This window comes from Palaemon carinicauda, chromosome 30 (assembly GCF_036898095.1).
Source record: "Palaemon carinicauda isolate YSFRI2023 chromosome 30, ASM3689809v2, whole genome shotgun sequence".
NCBI lineage: Eukaryota > Metazoa > Arthropoda > Malacostraca > Decapoda > Palaemonidae > Palaemon > Palaemon carinicauda.
In genome coordinates, this window is record NC_090754.1 from 76,835,648 (window position 1) to 76,859,989 (window position 24,342).

Here is a 24,342-nt window from a genome sequence, read left to right on the forward strand (position 1 = left end):
TTGCGACAATACGTCGCTCGATACCAACCAACGACGACTGGCGGGATCATCATAACAGGTGTTTACATTATGATCTTGAAACCATCAAAATACATTCAACTGACAAAAAGCAAAATCCCACACATTTTATAAAAAATATGTATACTATATATATATATATATATATATATATATATATATATATATATATATATATATATATATATATATATATATATATATAACTGTTCTACAATGATAGAGAGAGAGAGAGAGAGAGAGAGAGAGAGAGAGAGAGAGAGAGAGAGAGAGAGAGAGAGAGAGAGAGAGAGAGAGAGAGAATTCTAGTAGTGGAAAAAAAATAAAACAAATCCTCTGATCTTGATCTGATTAAAAATTAACACTAACTAACGTGTTTTGTTTATGCGTATCGGACATCACACCCCTGGCAAACTAATCGTCCCACGTCCCTTAACCTTTTATCTGTGTGATCACTCTCTAATCTATCATTAGCCTAACTACAACCCTAGTTTGAAAAGCAGGATGCTACAAGCACGAAGAGTTCTAACAGGTTACTTTCGATAAAATTACCTAAAGATCCTACCAAATTTAAGTTTTTGAAGTAGATAGTTTTTACACGAAAGAATTAGTTTGAAGATAACGTTCTTAAAATATTTTATTCTAATTTTTAATTACTTCTCTTATAGTTTATTTATTTCCTTATTTCATTTCCTCACTGGGCTATTTTCGCTGTTGGAGCCCTTGGGCTTATAGCATCCTGCTTTTCTAACAAGGATTATAGCTTAGCAAGTAATAATAAAAATCAAAATAATATAATAATAATAATAATAATAATAATAAACGTGCATTTAGGTCCTCGCGATACGCTAGGAGGTAAAAATAAAAAACATGGACAGCCAGAAGAAAGGAAACAAGAACTGAGGTAAAGTAGATAGATATACCAAGTACAGCTGATAACCGAAGGAATGCGTAAGTCCCATGAGCAAATGTCTAAATCTCTACAGTACGCTATAAGCGAGATACAAAACCGCACTGACTGGTCCCCTATTTTGTCCTTCGATGGTTATCGCTGTTTAGGAACCGGAACCAGCTTCATAGGAAGTTCTGATTAAAATAAACCAAACTAGGGCTAATCCGGCCAAAGTCATCGGGTGACCTTCAACACTGATTGTAAACAATTCTGATTGACCTTAAAACCTACAACACTGATTGTAAACAATTCTGATTGACCTTAAAACCTTCATCATTGATTAAATACAATTCTGATTGACCTTAAAACCTTTAACAGAGATTGTAAACAATTTTGATTGACCTTAAAACCTTCAACAGTGATTGTAAACAATTCTGATTGACCTTAAAACCTCCAACAGTGATTGTAAACAATATTGATTGACTTTAACCTTTAACAGTGATTGTAAAAAACATTCAACAGTGAATGTAAACAATTCTGATTGACCTTAATATTCAACAGTGATTGTGAAGGATTTTGATTGACCTTAAAACTTTCAACAGTGATTGTTAAGGATTCTGATTGACCTTAAAACTTCAGCAGTGATTGTAAAGGACTCTGATTGAGCTTAAAACCTTCAAAAGTAATTGTAAAGGATTCTGATTGACCTTAAAACTTTCAACAGTGATTGTTAAGGATTCTGATTGACCTTAAAACTTCAGCAGTGATTGTAAAGAACCCTGATTGAGCTTAAAACCTTCAAAAGTGATTGTAAAGGATTCTGATTGACCTTAAAACCTTCAACAGTGATGTAAACACTTCTGGATAAACCGTAAAACTGGATAAACCGTAAAACTTCAACAGTGATTGTAAAAAATTATGATTGACCATAAAACATTCAACAGTGATTGTAAACAATTATGATTGACCTTAAAACATTCAACAGTGTTTGTAAGCAATACTGGTTGACCTTAAAGTCGCCAAAAGTGATTGTAAACAATACGGATTGGCCTTTAAACCTTACACCGTGATTGTAAACAATACTGATTGACCTTAAAACCTTCAACAGTGATTGTAAACAATTCTGATTGACCTTAAATCTTCAACAGTGATTGTAAAAAATTCTGATTGACCTTAAAACCTTCTACAGCAATTGTAAACAATACTGATTGACCTTAAAACCTTCAACAGTGATTGTAAACAATTCTGATTGACCTTAAACCTTCAACAGTGATTGTAAAAAATACTGATTGACCTTAAAACCTTCAACAGTGATTGTAAACAATTCTGATTGACCTTAAAACTTTCAACAGTGATTGTAAACAATACTAGTTGACCTTAAAATAATCAAGTGATTATAACCAATACTGATTTGACCTTATTCGTCAACAGTCATTGTAAAGGATTCCGATTGACCTTAAAACCTTCAACATTGATTGTAAACAATTCTGATTGACCTCAAAATGTTCAAGTCATTATAAACTATTCTGATTGAACTCAAAATTTCTAAACAGTGATTGTAAACAATTCTGGTTGACCTCAAAACCTTCAACGGTGATTGTTAACAATTCCGGTTGACCTCAAAACCTTCAACGGTGATTGTATACAATTCTGGTTGACCTCAAAACCTTCAACATTGATTGTAAACAATTCTGGTTGACCTCAAAACCTTCAACGGTGATTGTAAACAATCTCGGTTGACCTCAAAACCTTCAACGGTGATTGTAAACTACTCTGGTTGACCTTAAAACCTTCAACAGTGATTGTAAAAAATTCCGGTTGACCTCAAAAACCTTCAACAGTGATTGTAAACAATTCTGATTGACCGCAAAACCTTCAACAGTGATTGTAAACAATTCTGATTGACCGCAAAACCTTCAACAGTGATTGTAAACAATTCTGATTGACCGCAAAATCTTCAACAGTGATTATAAACAATTCTGGTTGACTTCAAAGCCTTCAACAGTAATTGTAAATAATTTTGGTTGACCTCAAACCTTCAACAGTGATTGTAAACAATTCTGGTTGACCTCAAAACCTTCAACAGTAATTGTAAACAATTCTGATTGACCGCAAAATCTTCAACAGTGATTATAAACAATTCTGGTTGACCTCAAAACCTTCAACAGTGATTGTAAATAATTTTGGTTGACCTCAAACCTTCAACAGTGATTGTAAACAATTCTGGTTGACCTCAAAACCTTCAACAGTGATTGTAAACAATTCTGATTGACCTCCAGTGATTGTAAACAATTCTGGTTGGCTTCAAAACCTTCAACAATGATTGTAAACAATTCCGATTGACCTCAAAACCTTCAACGGTGATTGTAAACAATTCTGGTTGACCTCAAAACCTTCAATGGTGATTGTAAACAATTCTGGTTGACCTCAAAACCTTCAACGTTGATTGTAAACAATTGTGGTTGACCTCAAAACCTTCAACGTTGATTGTAAACATTTCTGATTGACCTCAAAACCTTCAACAGTATTTGTAAACAATTCTGGTGACCTCAAACCCTTCAACAATGGTTGTAAACAATTCTGATTGACCTCAAAAACCTTCAACAATGATTGTAAACAATTCTGATTGACCTCAAAACCTTCAACAGTGATTGTAAACAATTCTGGTTGACCTCAAAACCTTCAACAGTGATTGTAAACAATTTTGGTTGATCTCAAAACCTTCAACAGTGATTGTAAACAATTCTGGTTGATCTCAAAACCTTCAACAGTGATTGTAAACAATTCTGGTTGGCATCAAAACCTCCAACAGTAATTGTAAACAACTCTGGTTGACCTCAAAACCTTCAACAGTGACTGTAAACAATTCTGATTGACCTCCAGTGATTGTAAACAATTCTGGTTGACTTCAAAACCTTCAACAATGATTGTAAACAATTCCAATTGACCTCAAAACCTTCAACGGTGATTGTAAACAATTCTGGTTGACCTCAAAACCTTCAACGGTGATTGTCAACAATTCCGGTTGACCCCAAAACCTTCAACGGTGATTGTAAACAATTCTGGTTGACCTCAAAACCTTCAACGGTGATGGTAAACAATTCTGGTTGACCTCAATACTTTCAACAGTGATTGTAAACAATTCTGGTTGACATCAAAATTTTCAACAGTGATTGTAAACAATTCTGATTGACCTTGAAAAACCTTCACTGATTGACAAAAATATTTATTTTCAAAAACATAAATATGACTTGAGTGACAAAAAAAAATGAAGCCCATTTATAAATATTATGTTGTTATTTTATCTGCATGACTAATAATTTACATCTTATCTACAATATGAAATGTACTCGTTATTTTCCATTTCTCTTCCGCAAAGAGATCCTGGGAGCCCTTGGTCTTCTATCATACTTCTATACCAAATACGGTTTATCTTAATAAACGGAAATTCCACCAAATATGCGTTTAACACTATTTTCTATATAGATAAATATACTATATCCATAAACCAATTTTCCATAAATAAAAGCTAAAATAAGATATATTTTTCCAAGGATTTTGGCGGTTTTCTTTTGTCTAGTATAACACAAACACCACAGCGTCACACAAATTTCACATCACAACACAAATAATCCCCCTTCGTTGAGATCAAGTAGGGCTTATGCCAGCACACTTTCTCTGCCTGAGGTCAGTAACACTAAATTCACACCAGAACTTTAACACAATCTCACAAGCACAATTCACTAACAAAGAAGAGAATTTCCATCACACGTGAGTCCAACGTTCAAAGTAAACGAGAAGCTGGTGGTAGCCTGCTAAAGCCGGTAGTATTACCAGAGCAAGGTCTCCTGTCCTGTCCCCCGGTACAATGAGCATCTAACGTTTCTATAGCAATAGGGGATGGCCCGACTCACACGCTCCCCCCCCCCCTCCCTCTCTCGGGTATTTCACGTAAGACAAATATTTTTGATTAATTAATTGCGGTTTTTAAACATTTTAGGTTCCATAGCATCGCACTACGCAGAGTTTACAGGTATAGTAAAATTTGCTAATGGCTATTCTTAAAATACAATATGATTCATATGAAAAAAAAAACCACTTTGGTGTGCGTTCAGTTGAAACTACCCATATATATATATATATATATATATATATATATATATATATATATATATATATATATATATATATATATATATATATATATATATACATATATATATATATATATATATATATATATATATATATATATATATATATATATATATATATATATATATATCCTATACCTCACAGAATCATAAGGACAAAACTACAAGTTTCCCGCCTACACTGAACGCAACCAAATCCAACATCAGCTCTATTCAAAGCTTTAGCTGATGTACCCCCAACACTTGCCAGCCGCCAGGTAGTATAATTTTATTAAATTTTATTACGAAAATAATTTATTTTCCATAAAAATGATAAAATCTGCCATTGCTTTACGATAAAATGAAAACTTACGACAAAATAAAATTTAAAGAACAATAAAAACCTGGCATGAAAATATGCGTTTAAAATCACGAACCAGCACCAGTATATTCCCGCCCTCAGCCGTAAACACCAGCATCAAACGCTAAGCGCATGCGCACTACGAACAGCCTCGTTTCCAACGAGACGAGTCATTTGACCTCTCGTTCGGATAGTCAATTAGCGATCTCGTAATACTTACAAAAGTGATCGTCTCCAGCGACGACGTTGAGAAACCAGGAGAGCGGAACACAGAGAAGAGAAACCTGGGAGATAGTGAAGAGAGGGCGGACAGCCACGCTCTCTCACTCCCAACTGACGGGCTGTGGCAAAAAGGGCTTACACGAGGGTACAACCCAAAGGCCAAAGCTAAACCAAGCAGGCGCGGTCACCCTCTGTGGTGTCTGCCTTGTTGGTGTCTGTCGGTCGACTTTGCCCCTTACATTCGGCAATTTTTCTTCCAGTTATGCAAGATCTAAGGGCTTCCTCGTATTATGGTAATAATACTTGGAGATATGTACGGGCAAGAGGTTTAGAGAGCGCGCTTGAGTTCAACCAGAGAATCGTAAGTATGGGTTAAAATTGTGCATAGGATCTTAGACTACAAAACTGGGATGTAAATGTTAGTTTTTTGCTTCATGTTTGAAGTTTTCACTATTTAATGAATACTGTCAAAATATCGTGGGCCAAATTCATTGTTTTCCCTGGCCATACTAATTAATTAATATAAAAGGTTCAGCACTTCCTTTCGATATGGGAGGCATCAAATTCTAAAGGGTTACCTAAGTGAAAAGTGTTAAATAAATTTTTTTTTTATCAAAATACTTAAAAGATATATATATATATATATATATATATATATATATATATATATATATATATATATATATATATATATATATATATATATATATATATATATATATATATATATATGAATATAGATCTCAAAGAGCTATGGAAAGAATAATGGTGGGAATAACACTTTAAAAGAAAAAAAGGAGCAATCTGGATACGAGCGAAAAAAAGTAGAAAATATTCTAACATGTAAAAAAAAAAAAAGACATGGACGGGACAAGTAATGAGAATGGCAGATAATAAATGAGCATTTAGAACGGGTCCCCAGTGATTGGAAAAGCAGCAAGGGAAGGAAGAGAAGACAAAGAATGGACGAACTAAGGAAGTTTGCGACCGTGGCGTGGCACAGAAAGACCATAAACAGACGCAGGTGGAGATACGGCTGAGGCCCTTGTTCTGCGGTGGACTAGTATCGGCTGAAAAGATTATGTAGGATACCGATTTAAAGTAAAAAATAAAATCTTTTTCTTAAAATATCCATTGCAATATTTCAAAATGGTAGTTTTCGCTTTAAAAATTTTAATCTTGTTTTAGATTAAAAATTTTAATCTTGTTTTAAATTAATAATTCCGTAAAATCACCAATGCCAATTTCTCTTCTTTTTGTTTCCAGAAGTGGATTTAGAGTCTGCAAAAATTAATTTTACCCAAAGGAAACCCAAGTTTCTTTCTCCTAAAAATTTTCAAAGTTAGCCATGTACATCAATTCACGCTTACCCTGACGTATTTTTCATTGACAATGAACCAATATGCAAACCTGGATCTCTTTATAGTTTACCAGTTACTTGACAAATGGATCTTCAATTCAGAGGAAATCTTTGAAGAATTTCACTACTGAAATGAGTTAACTACGAACTATAAATTTGTCGAGTTAACTTTAAACTATAAATTTGTTAACTGCGAACTATAAATTTGTTGAGTTAACTAGAAACTATAATTAACTGAAAAAGGCTAAACCCTTCGGAAAAAAATTTACATTTTGTAAATAAAAGTGTGACTAAACCAAACTTTATATAATTTGCAAACTATTCTCTGCCATGGTTAGCTGCTAATGGCCCTCATTCTTCTTTCGCCCATCTTCCCTATCAGTTTAAAAAACTGTAGAAAACCAATTTAAGAAAAAATTGGTCAAAACATCGGCAAATGAGCTCCAGATAACTTAAAATGCAAATTCCCATGAAATTACAATCTAATGTGACACCAGAAAATTAAAGATCACGAATCCAGTCTGCTAGTATGGGTGACCTGAACATTTAAAAGGCAAACGCCTTTAAATGTAAGGAATTTAAATCATCAAAAAGATACCCTTGAGTGACACCCCAACCAAGTGATCTTTCTCCTTTAGGTTGGAAGGAACGAACCCAGAGGTCCTCACTAACACTTATTTCCTTAAACATTTGGCATTGGTTCTAGTAGGCACAAACCTGCTTCATCCAGCCTAGACCAAAACCCACCATATATTTACGGTTTACATATTGTCAGAACTACTTGTGGATAAAATGTTTTTCCTGACATTTCCGTTTTTTATTCTTTTATAAAGTTAAGACAAAATATTTAAAATTAACTGTACTCAAACTTATTAGGGGCCACAACCAAGAGCTCCCAACCCCCTTGTTTTGCATCAAATAAGACGTAGTTGAGGGCGCGCTTAGTGGAGACCAACTAGATGGCAACATTTACTCTTGCCAGATGACGAGCTTGTGTTTCAACAGCGCCTCCACACATTCGAACAGAAACAAATACTATTCCTTTATTTTTTTAATTAGTATTCACATTCTTAGTAGAGGCTATCAACTGTACGGGGATTTAAACTAAATTTCAAGACAATATGCACTAAAAAAAAAAAATGAAAATTCTTGCTTTTCCTTCCCATAACCTATCGTCAGTCAATAGCACTCTAAGAATCCTTGCTACTCATTATGCTAAAAATCACAAATATGTAACCCAAAATAGATAATTATATTAGTGACACTATTCAACACTAGCCAACACCGCAGAGAAAATCCGATGAACACCCGATGGCATCATCACAGCAGTTCCCTCATAGGAGATCCTCCAACCCCCACCGACCTTCTCTCTCTGGCCTCCCATCCACACTTATGAAACTCTCCAGTACTACCAACATCCGCAACACTAGTGGAGGATTCAATTTTGCCTGTTTCATTGTTTTTTAATTAATTATAATTAGTGTTGTATAACACTTTCATGGATGCTTGCAATGGCTCAATATTTTTTTTTTTAATGTGGCTCTTAACCAGACCCCCCCCAAAAAAAAAATTACATACATTCACTATGAATGTTGATTTGTGTTGCCATTCTCAGGTAATTGATTTAAACAATGCTTGCTGAAAGTTTTTCTATTATAAGTGATAATCAGGCGTTCAACTTTTCAGATAAATGAACTGCGCAGTAGAACTAAAATTAACAAAATGTTCTCAATTTTCTTACCTAGTCTAATGGAACATATATTATAAAACGCATTTGAATCATTCTCTTGGAAACCATATCCATATAATGAAAGGAATAACTTGAGCAATCATATTTTCTCAAATATAAGTCAATAATCGAGTTGAGGTTGGCAGCCCTGCAACACTGTGACCAGATCTGAGCCCCTCTGTGCACCGTATAAACCAACGCATTCGAGTCTTCTCTTCTACTTCCAAGGTCGAAATAGGTAAAAATTCTAAAATTTAAGTTCTTATAGTTGCTTTGACTTGTGAAAATAAATATAATCATGCCTCCATACCATATGAAATTTAAAACAGAAAACTAAATATCCTTTGGTCAGTAGCATTGGCAATATCTCTTCTCAACCCTAAATTATTCTCTTAAAGCTGTTTTAATTAACCACCCATTACACCAATAGGGTTCCTAGAGCATAGAATATCAACAGACCTTGGTAGACTGATACGAGCGGTAATAGCACACATATGGTTTATAAAGAGCAAATGTCAGTGGCAGATCTTGTCAGATATCAAGATATGAAAAACAAACTAAAGATATGAACTAATAGACATTTTCGAGGCACTGTAGTGCCAACTGGTCTGTCCCAAGAAATCACTGATTCACAGTAAATGATATAGAAAAGCCCGGAGAAAGAGGAAATGAAAAGTAAGCTTTCATATTTACATTCCTTTCGAAGCTTTCAAATTTAACCTCATTTCGAAGCTTTCTAATTTACACTCCTTTCGAAGCTTTCAAATTTAACCTCATTTCGAAGATTTCCAATTTACACTCCTTTCAAAGCTTTCAAATTTAACCTCATTTCGAAGCTTTCCAATTTACACTCCTTTCGAAGCTTTCAAATTTAACCACATTTCGAAGTAATCTTCACTCCATATCATGAGAGCTCGCCAAATTCAGTTCACAAATCAAATCAGGCTGATTATCGCCAACACGATCCATTCTAATCAGGTGAGTTTGGTAGACACCATCGTGGAGCTCAACTCAAGAGGTTACATGGCTCTCGTGGCTAGACCAATGTAAACATTCATGCTCCTTCGATACCAACCTATAGTAAACAGGAGCTTCTGGGCTAGTTAAAAAATTAGAACCTTGCGGTTAGGTTAAATCCACATTTCAATCTCTGCTATAACAGCAAAACATAAATCCATTCAGATAATGTAGGGTTTGACGGTAATAGCGATATGCTGACAATGGTTATCTTATGGAAGCACGGATTAATTACATCCTGTACTTGTAGCTTCACTTTAATTGTCCAATATCAATATACCTTTCACGTCGAGTGTAAAAGTGGCTAACAGGCCAACAAAACTAACGAATTGATTATTAATTATTGTACTATATACTGTAATAATTGTTTCTATTCCATGTGTCTTATTGCACGTTTTTTTATCGACGGGAATAAAATTTCTTATTAGGATGTCTTCGTAGCCGTAAATCATAAGAATAAATAATAGTCGACAAATAATCTTATTCGTAAATTAAAATTCACAATTCTTTATTTCTACCCGACATAATTTAATAGAGTTAACTCAAGTATCCATGATCAGTAGCATTTGTTGATGTTCCTATGTCCCCGTAAAAAACTTGGCATACTTCGAATCGACTCTTGTGATCTGTAACTCGTTTTTACTCGTATTAAATTAATAATTCCATACATCTGGCGAAATCAGAAGTATATTCTTTTGTTTCGTGGTCACCAGATCAACTTTCATATACCCTGTCAACAGTTTTGAACTTTTAGTCATCGCTCTCAATGTGACAATGTTCACGACAGTAAAAGAAGGCTAGCAATTGATACCTGTCACTTCAGAGGCTCTAGTCACATTCGCTAAGTACTACAAGAGGTGATTCTCGTATAGATTCTTAGGTACTTAAGAGTAGCACACAGTGTATTCCGCAATAATTGTCAAATCCCTACTATCGAAGCACTGAGAAAACACGAAAGTCCTCAGCTTCTTCAAAGCCTTTAATATCTTCAGTCTTTGCGATGTCTAGTGGTTGCTGATTATATCGAAAGCTAAAACTGTTACTTTGTCAGAGGTCCAACTATTCCAATGTGGAAAATGTTAAAACTGGCTCTCTCAAGCTAAGGTCAACAACAATGTCCTTAATTGACTTATTAAAAGCAAGTGTCGCTTTCGAAAAGGTCACAATGCAAACATTTTTTAAAGCAATGGTGCCACTTAATATGTTAACAATAGAAGCAATTATCTTACTGTGTATATTTCAAGAAAACAGGAATTCCCTCAATCTGTTTATGCAACTTCTCCAATCTTTAGATGTTAAATCTAGACCCCCAGAAACAATACGTATCTTCCAAAGCTCACACAAACTTGTTCATTTCTTTTGCATACTTGCGTACAGGTCAATGGTAGTCGAAAACAGTTTATTACCTGTAGACTATCAATGTTACAACAAAATCAAATATATCGATGCTCCTATTATTATTATTATTATTATTATTATTATTATTATTATTATTATTATTATTATTATTATTAGCCAAGCTACAACTCTAGTTGGAAAAGCGGGATGCTATAAGTCAAGGGTTCTAATATTATTATTATTATTATTATTACTATCCAAGCTACAACCCTAGTTGGAAAAGCAAGATGCTATAAGCCCAGGGGCTCCAACAGGGAAAAATAGCCCAGTGAGGAAAGGAAATAAGGAAATAAATAAATGAAGAGAACAAATTAACAATAAATCATTCTAAAATAAGAAACAACGTCAAAACAGACATGTCATATAATAAATTATCAACAACATCAAAAACAAATATGTCATAAATAAACTATAAAAAGACTATGTCCGCCTGGTCAACAAAAAAGCATTTGCTCCAACTTTGAACTTTTGAAGTTCTACTGATTCAACTACCCGATCAGGAAGATCATTCCACAACTTGGTAACAGCTGGAATAAAACTTCTGTGAGGAAAGTCTCGGCCAGACTATTCGGCGTATGTGTTGGCAAAAGAATAATTAGCCGTAACTAGAGAGAGGGATTCAAGGTAGTACTGTCTGGCTTATCCCCTGGCCAACCTCCTACCTGTGTGGTCATCGAAATACCTAAGAATGAATGCAAGCACACCTTGCTGGTTCTGTAGAGCACAGGATATCCATGTGTGACAGGATCGGGAGAGCAGTCCTTAAAGTAAAGTAAGGAATCAATATATGCAACACGAGACTAGAGACGGGTGGTTTCATGCTATTGAAGACAGGATGCACCTGAACTATGGTGAGCTTTAGATACGACAGATAAGCTCCCTCCACTTAATGTTAGGTGGGATGAACATGTAGTCTTTCATGAAGAAATTAAAATTTTATCCTCATTAACATGGACTATGCCGAAAGATTCTTCCTGTCTCTTTTAAATGCGAAAAAGTCAATGCTTATTGATTTTACTATACTGTATACCCGTGCTGAAATTTCAGCTGCTCTTTTCTCTCTTTTGTCTGATTGATTTAAAGTTTTCTGGCATCCTGACATTCTTTTGTCTGAAAGAAGAGAAAGATCTTGTGAGGCCACAGACATCCAGACCAGAGAACAATACCTCAGTAATGGAAGAATTAAGTAAATAAATGGTAAGGCATGAATATAAATAATTTTCATTTCCGAGTTTCTCTGTTTTTAAGAAACAGGTTTTATAGAAAAGATTTAAATTTCTAATTTTCATAGATTTTCATCTATACCTTCTATACTTACAAAATGTTTCTTTATATATTAATTTAATATAAATATTTTTCCCTTCCGAATTATCTGGCCAGTTGCGCTTGACTCCTTGGGTTGGCGAATTTCTTCCATTTTATCAATAATATATCAGGTGGAACCCTACTTTCTACAGGACCTTCTAAGTAATTTTATCATGTGTATTCCAAGGCATTCAATATTTCACACCGCATATGGATCGTTTATTGTCAAATCCACACTGTCGAATCACTCAAGAGAACAAGTTAAGTCTTCAGTTTCCTCTTGAAAGCTTTAATATCTCCAGTTACTTACTGTTTAGTCTTGGGGCCGGATATTTAAAGCCTCTAAGGAGCCTAAAATAGACATACTGTATATCTATGTTCTAATGATAATAATTTGAAACCATCTGGAACTATTCTCGTATCCACAAGATTTGTTGGCTGCACGATATGAAGCAACTCTACATATAGAAATAGAAAGACTTCCAGACATAGAGCTCTGTGGCTTACTATTTGAAACTTTTTTTTTTTCAGATGCCACAAATCAAATCAATAGGAAACTCATTACTCATTTCAGAAGTTGCAAAAGGAGTCCAAAAATGATGAATTTGAACGATTGGAAAGATACTAACGAGTTAGATGAGGCCAAATGGCTGCTCGTCTTCCTGCCTTACGATGATTTTTTTGAAGTGAAAAATTAATTTATACAGAGTATTAACTATGACTTTTTTTTAAAATAATATTGAAAAAAATGCAGATTCAACATGGATACTTTGTAGTATTAAGACCTTGCAATAGAGTTCATTCTTGTCAAACTTCTTAAATCACAACAGAAGAAAATAAAAATTCGTTATAACTTCATTCACAAGTAATTTGGAAATGAAACATTTACAAGAAACAGTGCAAAGCAGAACAGTTCTGCAATTAATCACAACATGGGCACGAAAGTTAAGATACAGGTACCAGTATCAAGCTATAAAAAAAATCTATGAATAGTAAATAAAAGACATTATAGTGACTCGCTCGTCATAACAAAACATCTGTAATACAAGGCCGATATAAAATATAACACTTTTTAAATAATATTTAATCTATTAATTAACGTCTAACACGCTATGCGTATTTCATGCATGTCCACCACATTATATTGCTTCAACTGAATCATTAGATGTCTTAGAGGTTTAAGGTTTGAATGTCGCTCATGAACGAAGGAGGTAAGGGACAGGATAATGTCCCCAAAGGATAAGACATGGGAGGGCCAAGCAATGGCTGCTAAAGACACGGGAGGTAGAGCTATAAGCTCTCCACAACCCCTAGCATAATCTCGCAAGAACCGGGAGGTGTATCCGTGCTTGGATTTTGTCGCAACGTCATAAGATTTGTCGCCACTGTGAAAGCACGAAAATTAACTGTGAATAGCTCGAGGGTATTGTTTTCTGCATATCCTCTACATTTTCACTGACAATAGGCGCCGTTGTAAAGGCTATGGCGCAGTTGTAAAGGTTAGGCGCCGTTGTAAAGGCTATGCCTCACCCCAGAACCTGAACCTGAAGGTGTTCAAAAATAAATACTAATAAAATCGAGCTTGAACCGGATTCGGACTCTCGGTTCACGGTTGCAAATCCTCTTTCCAATCTTTCAATCCGACCAATTTAATCAAGAGAAAAGGACACATCGAAAATCTCACGTTAACAAGCTTACTTCCCAAGTAAACATCAATACTAGGGTCATGTTTAAAGGTTTAAAGGTCGCTCATGAATGGCAGAGGAAAGGGACAGTGACATTGCCCTAGCAATCAGGACAATACCCCAGAGACTGACCATATATGATCAGCGCCCAAGACTCCTCTCCTCCCAAGTTAGGACCAGGGAGGGCCAGGCAGTGGCTGCTGATGACTCAGCAGATAGACTTATAGGCTCTCCTAAAGCCCCCAACCTTAGCTCACAAGGATGGTAAGGTTGCAGACACTAATGGCACTAACGAGTCTGAGCGGGACTCGAACCCCCGACTGGCAAACACCAGGCAGAGACATTACCACCTCTGGAGTGACGTATGTCCTCCGTCTCACTCTTGTTACATACATCATGTTTTATAGCGATAAATACCAGGGTTGATACTTAAATCGTTACTTTCTAGATGTTTTCCATAAGAGTTTAAAGGTTAAAGGCCGCTCATGAATGGCAGAAGCAAAGGGCAGTGACATTGCCCTAGAAACTGGCCATATGTCATATGATCATCCCCCAAGCCTGCACTCCACCCAAGCTAGGACCAGGGAGGGCGAGATAATGGCTGCTTCTGATTCGACAAGTTCAGCCAACCAACCCCCCCTTCCTCACCTCACAAGTAAGGTAAGGTTGCAGACACTGATGGAACTAACGGGTTTGTGCGGGACTGACCCCAGTCTGGCGATCATCAGGCAGAGACATTACCAATAAGGCCACTAATTTAAAATAATTTCTTTTGAACAATTACAACACAAACACTGTCAGACATCATTACATTTTGATAAACAATAATTAGAATTTTGTACATTCTAACCTTACCTTATGAGCTATTTCTATAAGGATCACAAACTTTGTACACAGAAATATATGAAATGCTTACCAGGGGAACTCATGAAGGAGGATGGAACCGTCGTGGAATGGTTAGCCAATGAGGGGCCTTGATCTGCAATGAAAAGTATATTAATTATTTAATCAAATAAGTAATAATTAAGATATTTAAAAAACATATAATTGTCCTTTTTACATGAAACCATTTTGATAGTTCAATTTACCACTCAGGTTTATTAATTTCCCTGGATCGATGGGAGATTTCAACTGTGCCATGTTCTATCATATTTTCATCTTTAGTACAAACTTTATCTTCAACTTTATTGATGATTATGCAATATTCAAGGCAGAGAATATCAGGTATTGTGTTTAATTATCGACCTATGAAGACATGGGCAAATACTGACAAATAAATCGGCAAGTTAAAAGTAACCCATCTGAAGTTGTAACATACTCTTAGTGGGTCACAAGCAACTAGAAGGTGCATGGTAAAATCTCAAGAGCATTGGGAATTCTGTGACAAACCCAGAGAAGGAGCGATTAATTATTCAAAAGCTAGGCTTCCTGGCATGCTTTACTTACTTTATGAGTTGTTTTTCTGGTCCTATCACACATGTAAACCCAGTGCCCTACAATGTCTGTTTGTCACATACATTCTTAAATATTTAAGAGTATCTCACAGTGAATCCCGCGTTGATTGTCAAATCTACATCATGGAAGTACTTAGAAAATCTATCACACAGTGAATCCCGCGTTCATTGTCAAATCCATATCATAGAAGCAATTAGAAAATCTATCACGGCGAATCACACGTTCATTGTCAAATCCACATTATGGAAGCACTTAGAAAATCAAAATCATTTACCTATGTTTCAAATATCCTAATCTGTCGAAACATTTCTCATTGATAAATTCTCTAATTAGAATAGTTTTATAACCAACAGATTGAATATTTACATAAGGACAATTACAGAGCGCATAATCATCTCAACACAAGAGGAGTGCTTTAACATTTATTTACTATTGTAGGTGACCCGTCAAAAATAACGGGTATATATTTAAATAGATATGGGCATATGCACACAGATTAAATTCTCCCCCACCCCTCCTACTTTCCTAACTACTACAAGGCAGTTTTGGCAATTTGAGGGTGATTGTGGTTTCTGAATGTACCTCTTGGGGTAACCCCTTTCACCAGGGTATGACTACCCCCTTTCCCACTACCCAAGGAATGGGGAGAGATACCGAGTAGTCATTCGTTTAGCAATGCCGCTCAGCGTGACAGGAGATAATATATATATATATATATATATATATATATATATATATATATATATATATGTGTGTGTGTGTGTGTGTGTGTATATATACATATATATACAGTGGAACCTCTACACACGAACGTATCTACATCCGAATTTTCCAACATCCGAAGTAAATTTCGAGCAAATTTCTGACTCTACACCCGAATTTTATTTCGACACACGAAGTAAGCAATTTTCGTCGTACCGGTTGTATCCGAATTTTTCTACACGCGAAGTACAATTCGAACACGTTCCTACTCTACACCCGAAAGTTTTATTCGACACCCGAAGTAAACAATACTCGTACGCGTAGTCGGTGCTCATAGCGCCTGAAGTGTTTTTTATTTCCGCCGATAGAAGGCAGCACTAAGACCTAGGAGGGACCCTCAATTAGCGCGGGTCGTGTCAGTTCTCTGTTCCCGTCGGCTTCTTGCGGTTGTGCCCTGTGCGTTCTGCTATTAACTGCGTTTTAATCGTGATTTTTTACGTGCATCCTTTAACGTTAATTTACGTAAAGTATGGGTCCTAAAAGGCTCAGTTTTGCAAGTGGTAGTGGTATTGGTGAGAAAAGGAAGAAGGAAATGCTTTCTTTAGACGTTAAGCAGGAAATTATTGAAAAACATGAGCGTGGCGTCGTCGTGAGTGAACTTGCTAAACAGTATGGCCGTAATATGTCGACGATCTCGACAATCCTTAAACAGAAGGAAGCAATTAAAGCAGTGAAACCTTCTAAGGGGATCACCATAATTTCAAAACGCCGTAGCCCTATCATAGAAGAGATGGAACTACTTCTGCTAGTGTGGATCAAGGACAGAGAGATCGTTAGCAACACCATCACCGAGACCGTCATCTGCGAGAAGGGGCACGCCATCTTTACGGACTTGAAGGAGGAGAGCTCTGGGGGTGATGCTGGGGAGAGTTCAACCGAGCCTTCCTCAGATGATTTCAAGGCATCTCAAGGCTGGTTTGAGAAATTTAAGAAACGGTCCGGGATTCATTCAGTTGTTCACCATGGAGAGGCTACTAGTGCGGACACAAAGGCTGCAGCTGACTTTGTCAAGAACTTCGAAAGGATCGTCAGGAAGAAGGCTACGTAGAGCAGCAAGTGTTTAATTGTGATGAAACCGGGCTGTTTTGGAAGATGATGCCCAGTCGAACCTACATCACCGCCGAAGAGAAGAAATTGCCTGGGCATAAGCCAATGAAGGATCGGTTAACTCTTGCCCTATGTGCCAACGCTAGCGGGGACTTTAAAGTCAAGCCCTTACTGGTTTACCATTCCGAGAACCCTAGGGCCTTTAAGGCACACAATGTCGATAAGGACCAGCTTCAGGTTTTCTGGTGATCCAACTCGAAGGCCTGGGTCAATAGGCAATTCTTTGTGCAATGGGTTAACCAAGTTTTCGGCCCTTCTGTGAAGAAGTATCTTCATGAACAGAAATTGCCTTTAAAGTGCCTGCTATGCCTTGACAATGCACCCGCTCACCCCCCGGACTTGAAGATGATATCTTCGATGAATTTAAGTTCATAAAGGTGCTGTATCTTCCACCGAATACAACCTCTATCCTCCAGCCCATGGACCAGCAAGTCATCTCTAATTTTAAGAAGCTGTACACCAAGCACTTATTTAAGCAGTGCTTTAATGTCACGCAAAGCACCAACTTAACTTTGCGTGAATTTTGGAGGAGCCACTTTAACATCGTGCACTGCTTGAAGATCATAGATCAGGCTTGGGTGGGATTAACTCGACGGACCCTCAATTCTGCCAGGAAGAAGCTGTGGCCTGATGCAGTTTCTTCCCGAGATTTCGAAGGTTTTGACCCTGAACCTGATCCCGTGGTGGGTGCAGCGGAAGCCGTAGAGGAAATAGTCTCCCTTGGCAAGTCCATGGGTCTGGAGGTCGACGCAGATGACGTTACAGAACTCGTCGCCGAACATCAAGACGAACTTACCACAGATGAGCTTAAGGAACTCCATGCTTTGTCTGAGCACATGAGTGATGACGAGGAAGGGAGCGAGGAGGTAGAACATGTGTTAGGTTCAGCGCATATAAAAGAGGTGTTAGGAAAATATCAAGACGTGGTCAACTTCATCGACAAATACCACCCAAAAAAATTGCAGGTTTGTCGTGTAGTTTCGCAGTTCGATGATGTTTGCCTAACTCACTTTCAAAACATTCTGAAAAGCCGTACCAAGCAATTATCTATCGATAATTTCTTTAAAAAAACTACGAAGCGAACTGGTGATGAAGAGGATGTAAGTGATTCGAAGAAAACGGCAAAGAGTGAAGCGGAAGAAAGTGAAACAAAGAAAACGGCAAAGAGTGAAGCGAAAGAAATTCAGTCAATTTTAAGTGTAGAGAGTGAAAGTGATTAAAATTAATCATCAAAAAGAAAAAAAGAAAATGTAAAAAAAAATATAAAATATAAAAAAAAAAAAAAAAATAAGCTAAGTTATGTTAAAGATCACTTAGTGTAAGTTAGAATAAGTTACGGTAGTGTACGTTTATCGTAGTTAACCTCTCTACCTCCTCGCCGCCCGTCCGTCTCCTCTCTGTGTAGCAAGACCAACAACACCTGCGCTGGAGTTTCTAAGGTAAAGTGATGCTAAAAACCTGTTTCTTATTTATCATTTTTTGCTAATTCTTCTTATTTACATGTCTATTATCTAATTTAGTGTGCATTATTCTCATGGGAAATTATGTGTAGTAGTTTATTAAGAAGTTATCATAGGTTTTTGGGCTCAACCACGGATTAATCCTATTTCAATGTATTCTAATGGGAAATTTTGTTTCTACATCCGAATATTTTCTACATCCGAAGTTGGTTCTGGAACGGAATAAATTCGTATGTAGAGGTACCACTGTATATATATATATACATATGTATATATATACATACATATATATATATATATATATATATATATATATATATATATATATATATATATATATATATATATATATATATTATTTATTTCTCCTGTCACGCTGAGCGGCATTGCTAAAGGAATGACTACTCGGTATCTCTCCCCATTCCTTGGGTAGTGGGAAAGGGGGTAGTCATACCCTGGTGAAAGGGGTTACTTATATAAATATATAAATGCTTGCTTACCAGAATGCATGAAAAATCACATGAGGTTATGCTCAAAATTGAAGACAGATGATGAGAACAGAATATGTAATGGAAGATGAAATATCATTGGAAGAAGAAAGGATTAATGAAGTAGAATCATTTCAATATTTAAGAACTATGGTCTCCAAGACAGGGTCTCTAGAAATGGAGTTTAACGACAGATTGAAAAGAGAAAATCAGACAATGGCTAGCTAAGAAAGTTTGGAAATCAAATCACCTGATATTACACACAATGGCCTGGAGACTGATCATATATACATATGATCAGTGCTCAACCAACCTCTCCATCTAAGCTAGGACCACGGAAGGCCAGGCAATGGCTGCTGATGACTCGGTAGAGAACTATAGGTTCCCCCAGACCCCCCCATTCTTAGCTCACAAGGGTAGTGAGGTTGCAGTAACCAAAGGAACTAACAAGTTTGAGCGGGACTCGGACCCCAGTCTGGCAATCAACAGTCTATGACGTTAGCCCTCAAAAGAATATACTGTAGAGTTAAATGTCAGGAAAGGATTAGAAATTAAACTATTATATTATTATTACTAACTAAACTACAACCCTAATTGGAGAAGCAAAATGCTATAAGCCCAGGGTCCCAACAGGGAAAATAGCCCAGTGAGGAAAGGAAACAAGGAAAAATAAAAGATTTTAAGAACAGTAACATTAAAACAAATATTTCCTATATAAACTACAAAAACTTTAACAGAACGAGAGGAAGAGAAATTAGATAGAATAGTGCCCGAGTGTACCCTCAAGCAAGAGAACTCTAACCCAAGACAGTGGAAGACCATGGTACACAGACTTTAGCACTACCCAAGACTAGAGAACAATGGTTTGATTTTGGAGTGTCCTTCTCCTAGAAGAGCTGCTTACCATAGCTAAAGTGTCTCTTCTACCCTTACCAAGAGGAAAGTAGCCACTGAACAATTACAGTGCAATAGTTAACCCCTTGGGTGAAGAAGAATCGTTTGGTAATCTCAGTGTTGTCAGTGTATGAGCACAGAGGAAAATCTGTTAAGAATAGGCCAGACTATTCGGTGTCTGTGTAGGCAAAGGGAAAGAACCGTAACGAGAGAGAAGGATCCAATGTGCTACTGTCTGGCCAGTCTAAGGACCCCATAACTTTCTAGCGGTAGTGAGATTACTCGAGTACCATATGTGGATAAGATCATGGAGAGGGGTAGGGGATGGTTTGGGCATGCTCTTCGCACTTCCCAAAAGAGATTGGTTCACCAAACTTTTAACTGGGCTCTACAAGGTATTAGAAGAGTTGGAAGCGTGAAGTAGATGATGAATGGAGAAGTATTGATTTAAAAACTCAAGATAGATAAGACTGGGAAAATCTAACCAAAGCCATTTGCATCAATAAGTGCAAGAGATGATGATGATGATCTCCCGCCATGCTGTGAGCAAACAGGCTTTAGAATTGGGTATTCAAAAATTGACCATCACGCTGTGAGCAAACAGGCTTTAGAATTGGGTATTCAAAAATTGACCATAAACATGTAATTAACCAACTAATGGAAAAATCAACGTATGACAAACCACTATGTATAGCATTTATGGACTATGAGAAAGCTTTTGATTGTCAAAAGCTCAGCAGTAATGAAAGCCCTTCAAAAATAAGGAGTAGAAAAATTTTCCGTTAGAACACTTGAAGATATCTATGCAATATGTACAGCAATCCTAAAACTACATATAATCAGAAAATTCAGATTGAGAAAGGAGTTAGACAGGGAAACCCCATCTCTAAATTATTCACCGCATGTCTAGAAGAAGTTTATAAGAATTTAGATTGGAAAAATGTTGCAGTTAATATTTATGGGGAATACCTTAACAACTTAAGATTTGCAGATGACACAGTTGTGTTTAGTGAATCATGGAAGGAATTACAAAAGATGATAGAAGATTTGAATAGTGAAAGCAGAAACTGGACTGAAAATGAATATGAGCAAAACTAAGATAACGTTCCATGAAAATGCAGACAACAAATAAGTGTTATGGACGAACCTCTAGTGATTTTTAATGAATATACGTTCTTAGGACAGACAGTAAGTGTTTCCCCAGGACACAATACCGAAATTAAATGAATGATAAGCATGGGATAGAGAGCATTTGTTAAACAAAATGAGATTATGAAATGTAAAATGCCACTTTCTCTATAAAGGTATTTAATGAGATGGTCCAAATAGTATTAACTTTGGCACCAGAAACTTGGAGCCTTACTAAAGTCTTAGAACATAAGCAAGTTATAACTCAAAGAACTATGGAAAGAATAATGATGGGAATAACACTAAAACAGAAAATGAGCAACATGGATACGAGATCACACTAAACTAGAGGATATTCTAACATGTAATTAAAACAATTGGACTGGGCAGTACATATAATGAGAATGGCAGACAATAGGACATTAAAACTAACAGAATGGGTCCCTAGAGATTGTAAAAGAAGCAGGGAAAGAAAGAGAAGAAGACGGATTGAAATTTTACATTTTTTTTTCTGGATAATCTACTATTACTAATTTTCGTCTGAGGAATTAATTTTCTCTACGCGATCACCAGGCAAAAACTGTATAGGATAGAATTATAATATTTAGGCCTCAAGTCAAGCACTGAGGCATCAAAGGTCATCCAGTGATATATAGTACAAAATAATTAACCATAACCTTACGTTCACACAATTTGGTATCATTTCCACCTATAAAACAAATCACACCACTTTCGAACAATAAAGATTGTGATATAACCTAATGCAACTGGATGTTTTTTTTTTTCTTTTTTTCAAGTTCAGCGCATTACAATTGTCCTGGACACACACACACACACATTGTCGGGACAGTATCTCCGGACAGGGGCTCTTTGACAATCAGTCATAGCCCCCATGTCCGGAAGTTAATGTGTCCTCCTCTGAAGATTAATAATAATAATAATAAATCCCTCTTGCTAGGAGAATCATACATCCACCGAAGGGTTGATCTATTTCAATTTTGTATTGGTGGTCAATTCGACGATCGTGCCTGTCACTTATTCTTACAGTGAAAATGTATCTTGCTTTTAAGGTGTTTATAAGGAATACTTATGGGGGATGAGTTAAGTAGCCCTGAAGCTTCCTTAGCATCTTTATCTACTTGTTCATCATACGCCTTACTTGGAGGAGTAAATAAAACTATGGCAAGGAAAGGTTATCTTTAAATTAAAGTGAAGGCCTAATATCCGGATTTCGACCTATAGCCACCCATTGTGGTGGCCTATGTGGTAACACCAGACTGGGGTTAGAATCCTACTCAAACTTCTTAGTTCCTTTGGTCGCTGCAACCTCACCATCCTTGTGAGATAAGGATGGGGAGTTTAGGGGAGCATATAGCTCTGTCTGCTGAGTCATCAGCAGCCATTGCCTTGCCCCCCTTGGTCCTAGCTTGAGTGGAGAGGGAGTTGGGATACATATACTGTATATATACGCACACACACACCTATATATATATATATATATATATATATATATATATATATATATATATATATATATATATATATTCAGACTAGGACATTCTCATATATATATATATATATATATATATATATATATATATATATATATATATATATAAATTTATATATATAAATATATATATATATATATATATATATATATATATATATATATATATATATATATATATATATATATATAGTCAGTTTCTAGGACATTCTCTAGCTTGATGGGGCAATGTCACTGTCCTTTACCTCTGCAATTCATGAGCGGCCTTTAACCATTAAACTAACTATATCAACACAGCTGGGTTCAAAAAGGCTTTTTCCCCAATTCTGTATTTCTATTATTGTTACATCAAAGGGAATTCCATATAAGTGTTAATTAATTGAAGGAATGCCTCCGCCAAAACATATAGCTGTAATCTGAAACGCTTAAGTGTCAGGTACCTTTAATAAGAAGAAAAATTACCGGAAGCCAGTACGCATATATCAAATAAGAAAGTACTTAATTTCCTTTAAAATGCTTTACCGATAACCAAATTCTTCATATCAATTTTAATTAATTCAGATATAATGCTTTACGGATAAATAAATTCTTAATATTGATCTAGATCAGTTCTAATATAATCTAAATTTATGGTAATCGAACACAAGTACTAAATATTGTTACGTCGTTTTAACATGAAACATTGAGGTCAGGTTCTAGGCACAAAGGTCGAATAATTTTCAACAATAATAGAGCCCACTTAAAAATCTAAAGGTCACTCATGGATCTCACTTGCAGGGGACACAGCAATATCTTAGAAAACCACCATATATACATATGATAATATCCAAGCCACCTCTCTACCTAAATAAGGAACTGAGAGGACCAGGCAATGGCTGCCGATGACTAGCCAAGTAGCCCGCCGATGACTAGCCAAGTAAGTTCCCCAAACACCGACCCCTACCACCCCTAGCTAGCAGGGACAGTTTTGCTGAAAACTTCATTAGAAATTTTTTTTTCCGAGCTGCCAGCATTGCTCGAACTTCCAACCCACGAAAAGTGACACAAGACATGTATGTTATCCACTAAAACAATTAACGTCATACTTTTCCATAGGGTCCGCGTAAAGCGTTGCATTTTAAACTCAAAAGGTTTAACGGACGCTCAAGAATGGCAGATGCACAGGGACATTGTCCTATCAAGCAGGACAATGCCCTAGAGACTGACGATATTACATATGATCAGCGGCCAAGGCCCCTCTCTCCACCCAAGCTAGGACAAAGGAGGGCCAGGCAACGGCTGCTAATCGACTCAGCAGATAGACCTATAGGCTCCCCCAAACACCCAATCCTTAGCTCACAAGGACGGTGAAGTTGCAACGACGAAAGGATCACCAGGCAAGTACACTACCACCAGGCCACCACAACCCTTGGGAGGGT

At 36.4% G+C, this 24,342-nt stretch overlaps 1 protein-coding gene across 6 annotated transcripts in view; it reads right to left on the reverse strand.

Annotated features, from left to right (window-relative positions):
* LOC137623299 (activating transcription factor 7-interacting protein 1-like) overlaps nucleotides 1-24,342 on the reverse strand; it is a 290,333-nt gene that overhangs the window by 59,176 nt on the left and 206,815 nt on the right. For all 6 annotated transcript variants that reach the window (XM_068354092.1, XM_068354091.1, XM_068354089.1 and 3 more), the window contains one exon: nucleotides 15,037-15,099. In XM_068354092.1, the coding sequence (XP_068210193.1) occupies nucleotides 15,037-15,099 (63 nt within the window). The remainder of the gene's footprint in view (nucleotides 1-15,036; nucleotides 15,100-24,342) is intronic.